Source organism: Myotis davidii, unplaced genomic scaffold (assembly GCF_000327345.1).
Source record: "Myotis davidii unplaced genomic scaffold, ASM32734v1 scaffold428, whole genome shotgun sequence".
NCBI lineage: Eukaryota > Metazoa > Chordata > Mammalia > Chiroptera > Vespertilionidae > Myotis > Myotis davidii.
Genome location: NW_006299834.1, coordinates 11765 through 15864, shown reverse-complemented (window position 1 = coordinate 15864; position 4100 = coordinate 11765). Strand labels below are relative to the sequence as shown.

At 61.7% G+C, this 4100-nt stretch overlaps 1 protein-coding gene across 1 annotated transcript in view; it reads left to right on the top strand.

Annotated features, from left to right (window-relative positions):
• The window catches only part of PRR5 (proline rich 5), a 13541-nt gene extending 9719 nt beyond the window's left edge, over positions 1-3822 (top strand). The window contains exon 6 of the mRNA XM_006775987.2: positions 2688-3822. Coding sequence (XP_006776050.1) covers positions 2688-2981 — 294 coding nt within the window. The 3' untranslated portion in view covers positions 2982-3822. The remainder of the gene's footprint in view (positions 1-2687) is intronic.
• The last annotated feature ends 278 nt before the right edge of the window (positions 3823-4100 follow it).

Here is a 4100-nt window from a genome sequence, read left to right as displayed (position 1 = left end):
CTGCCGGCAGCTGAGGGGCCCGGCAGCTCCAGGGGCAGCAGGCCGGCCAAGCGGGATTTTGCGGGTGTGAGGTCAGACCTGGCCGGGTTGAAGCTGGGGGCCTCGGCGGGACTTTGTCTCTCGAGCCGCTTTTCTCGTCGTGTGATGGAGTGAGGCCGCCCGTTGGCAGGCAGGTTCAGGGGTAACGGGGAGACATTGGATGGAGAGCCCCCAATATGCCCCTGGGAGCAGGGGATTTAGAGCCAAGGAATAAGGTCCCCCTTGATCCCAGGAACCCCATCCTGTGGGCGGCCAGCTGGGTGGTACTGCCCCCTGGTGGCCACCGTGCCTCATGCCGCTTTCTGGGCTTGGCCCCCTGGCCCCCAGGCTGTCCTTCCTGCTCCTTGTGGGTGCCTCCCTAAACCACAAGGTTCTGCCGCTGCCCCGCCCCCCACTTGGCCCACACTTTGAATGACCTTGTCCCAGTGAACTTGTCCCCACTGCTTTCAAGTTCCAGATGGATCTGAAGTCACAGCTGCCGGTCAGCGTGTGTTGAGGACCTACTGTGCGGCCTGTGCTTCACCCGCAGAGTCACGGTTCCTTCTCAGGGGATCCCATAAGCCAGGGAGCAGCCCTGCCTCTGAGTGCACACAAAGCGTGCAGCCCCTGGCCCCCCATTTCCTCTCTGCAATGGGAGCAGAGGGCGGACTCCAGAAACAAGTTCTGGAAATGAAATGACATAAAGTTCATGAAAAGTCCGGCACAGCTCGGTGATGTCATACTCGGTCCCGGCACTGCTGCTGGGGATGGAGACAGGACCAGGGAAGTCGGGGGTCCTTTACGTTCATCCGGATGATGGACGGACGGGCCACCCAATGAATCCCACCCCCTCCTCGTCCAAGCACAGCTGGGTCTCTGGGTCTGTAGTGAAGTCCTTTTTCATTTCTGATCTAGGGGCTGTGTCTGTCTTTGTAGCCTGGCGAGGGGGTTGTTAAACGTATTGACCTTTTCAAAGGACCAGCTTTCGATCTTGTTGATTTTTCTCTGCTGATCCCGTTTTCGGTTTCACTGATTTCTGCTCTAATGGTTACGTTTTTTCTTCTGCTCACGTCAGACTTCATTCGCTCGTCCTTGTGGAAGCTGGTGATTGATTTTGGACCTCCCGCTTTTCTAATCTGCCCACTCAGGGCTATAAATTTCCCTCTAAACACTGTTTTTGATGCATTTCACCGATTTGGATGTTGTAGCTACATTTAGTTCAAAATCTTTTGAAATATTTCCTGAGATTTCGTCTTTGACTCGGGTATGATTTACAAGTGAGTTGTTTGGTCTCCATGTATTTGGGGATTTTCCCAGGTCTCTTTCTCTTACTGATTCCTGGTTACATTTCACGGGGACCTGAGGGCAGACGTTGTATGCTTACTTTTTAAAATGTGCTAAGATGTGTTTTCTGGTCCGGGGTGGGGTCTGTTTGGCGAATGCTCCAGGGGCTGGAGAAGGATGTGTCTTGTCCCTCCTGGAGGAGCTGGGGTACGGATGCCAGTTACGCCCGGCGGGTTGCTGGCGGCGTCAGGTCAGCTGTGTCCGTGATTCCTGCGGCAGGACCGTGTGTCTGGGAGGGGGGCGGCGTCTCCAGCTGTGAGGGCAGATTCGCGTTTCTCCCTGCACTTCCGTTAGCTTTTCCCTCCGTCGTTTGCTGCTCCGCTGTCAGGCGCGTGTGCGTGACGGTTGTATGGCGTCTGAGAGGACTGGCCCCTTTGCCGTATGTACGGACCTTCTTCTCCCTGTCACGTGCCTTGGTCTGGAGTCTCCCTGTCTGAAACTGACACAGCTCCCCCTGCTTTCTTCCCGTCGGTGGTCGCCAGCACAGCGTCCTCCCTCCCTGTTCATCCACGCGTGTCTCTGTAGTGTGAGTGTTTCCTGAGGGCAGCAGAGTGGGGTTCTCATGCTGTCTTGGACTGTCACTGACCGTCACCCTGAGTGTATCTTGTTCCTTACTGACTGACAGCCCTGAGGAGTGATGTCATTCACTCATTCATTCAGCCATTCACCCATCCATCCATCCATCCATTCATTCATATATCATTCACTCAGAAAGCACTACACGCCAGCTGAGTGCCGGCCCCTGCGGGGGTCCTGGGGACACTGAGCTTGCCCCTGATCAGCAAGCCCCAGGCCATCCTGTGCACAGCCTCATCCTCAGGCTTTGGCTCGGATGAAACCGGAGGAGGAGATTCCAGGAGGGGCCAGGAAGGCGCTGGCTGAGACCCCTCAGGGGGAACAGGGGGGGTACGAGGGGGGGCGGGCAGCAGTCCGGTGGACGGGCCTTGGATGTGGACCAGGCCTGGCCCACGGGGCAGCCTTTCCCGCCTGCAGCGCTCCACGGCGGGCAGTGAGGACGGGCCGGGGGAATGAGCTTGCCCCTGCAGGACGTCCAGAGCCTCCAGGGAGCCGCGAGGGGGATCCTCGAAGGGGCGGACTACAGGATGCCCACCTGCACGCGGCCACAGGGTCCTTTTCCCCCGGGCACCATGGCCGCCCAGACCCACAGCTGCTGGGGACAGAGCAGAGGGGCTCAGAGCAGGACAGAGCCTGAGGCTGCAGCTCGAGGGGCTGGGAGGAGGACAGGGTGTTGGAGGGCTGTGAGCCGAGCCCGGGGTGAGCGGCTGGGCCTGCTGTGGGTGACCCTCCGCCCCTCCCTCTCGCAGGGTGTGCACGAGTCCCGCGGCGTGACCAAGGACTACCTGCGCCTGGAGACGCTGGTCCAGAAGGTGGTGTCGCCCTACCTGGGCACCTATGGCCTCTACTCCAGCGAGGGCTCCTTCACACACTCCTGCATCCTGGGTAGGGGTCGCTGGGGCCTTGGGCGGGCGCAGGTGACCGCTGGGCCCACCCACCTCTGCCCAGGCCCGGGCCGTGTGCCTGGCCCTGGTCACTCTGAGAGGGGTCACCTGGGGTCCCTTCTTCAAGGGCTGAGGGGGGCCAGTGGGCAGACACCGTAGTGGTGTGTGCCGCTCCCCTGAGAGCCCAGCGGCGTCCTCTGTCCCCGAGGAGTCAGATCCCTGCTCAGTCCTGGGGGTCAGGAGTTGCCCGGCAGAGTGTACAGCACGTACCCGAGCCCCAGAAACCCAGGCTCACCAGGGGAGTCCCAGGGGAGGAGTGGGGCTGGGGGTGGGTGCGCTGGCGTCCTGGGCTGCCTGGCATGACCACAGAAACCAGCTTATTGCTCCTTTAAGGGACAGCCCACGGGTTTACTCATCAATGGAAACTGAGCACCTACTGTGCGCCTGTGCCTGGTCCTGGTCCTGGTCCTGGTCCTGGTCCTGGGGGTTCAGTCGAGACCAAGCCCCACCCTCAGGCTCTCGCCCGCCAGGAAAGGCAGACCAATGAGTGCACAGTCCCTGGATAAGTCCCCATGGGGTCGTGTGCCCGGGTGACCTGAAGGCTGTGGGCAGGGAGCTCAGGGGAGGAGGAGCCTGACCTGGGAGGTGGAAGGGGGCATCCCGGCCCCAGCGAGGGGACAGCAGTGTAAGGAACGTCCTCATCTGCGCCCCCCACCTGCCAGGCACGTCAGCTCCGGGAACCCTAGTGGCTGGAGGGGAACCCCGAGATGCCCAGGTTCTGAGGCCCTGGATGACCCGCAGGGTGAGGGCAGGGTGAGGGCGGAGGAAGGACTCTGAGCAGCTCCGCACACTCAGCCCTGCCGCCTGGTGGCTCTCTGTGGAACTGCGGATCCTGAGTGGGAGTGGAGACCTCCCCGGCCCCCCAGGGCTCCTGGGACGGAATAAACCCCAGCCCTGACCTCATGCTGAGGGGCCCCGGGCTACTTGCCCCGGTGTGGCACCGCCCCCGGACCTGCGGACCCCCACGTGGGCTTGTCCTCCCACGCCCTCCCCCGCCTACATTGAGACTCCAGCTCTGAGGACGGCTCTGATTGCCCAGGAGAGCGCTGGTGGGGAGCCGTGTTGACTTTGCGCGGGGGGGGGTGGGGGGGGGCACGCGACAGTTGTCTTAGCCCCCAGCCCCCACCTGCTGAGCAGGCCTCCACTCCACCCAGGACCTGCAGCTCCACAGAGCCCCTCCGAGGAGACGGGAGGTGGGAGCCCGCTGCTCTTCCCGCC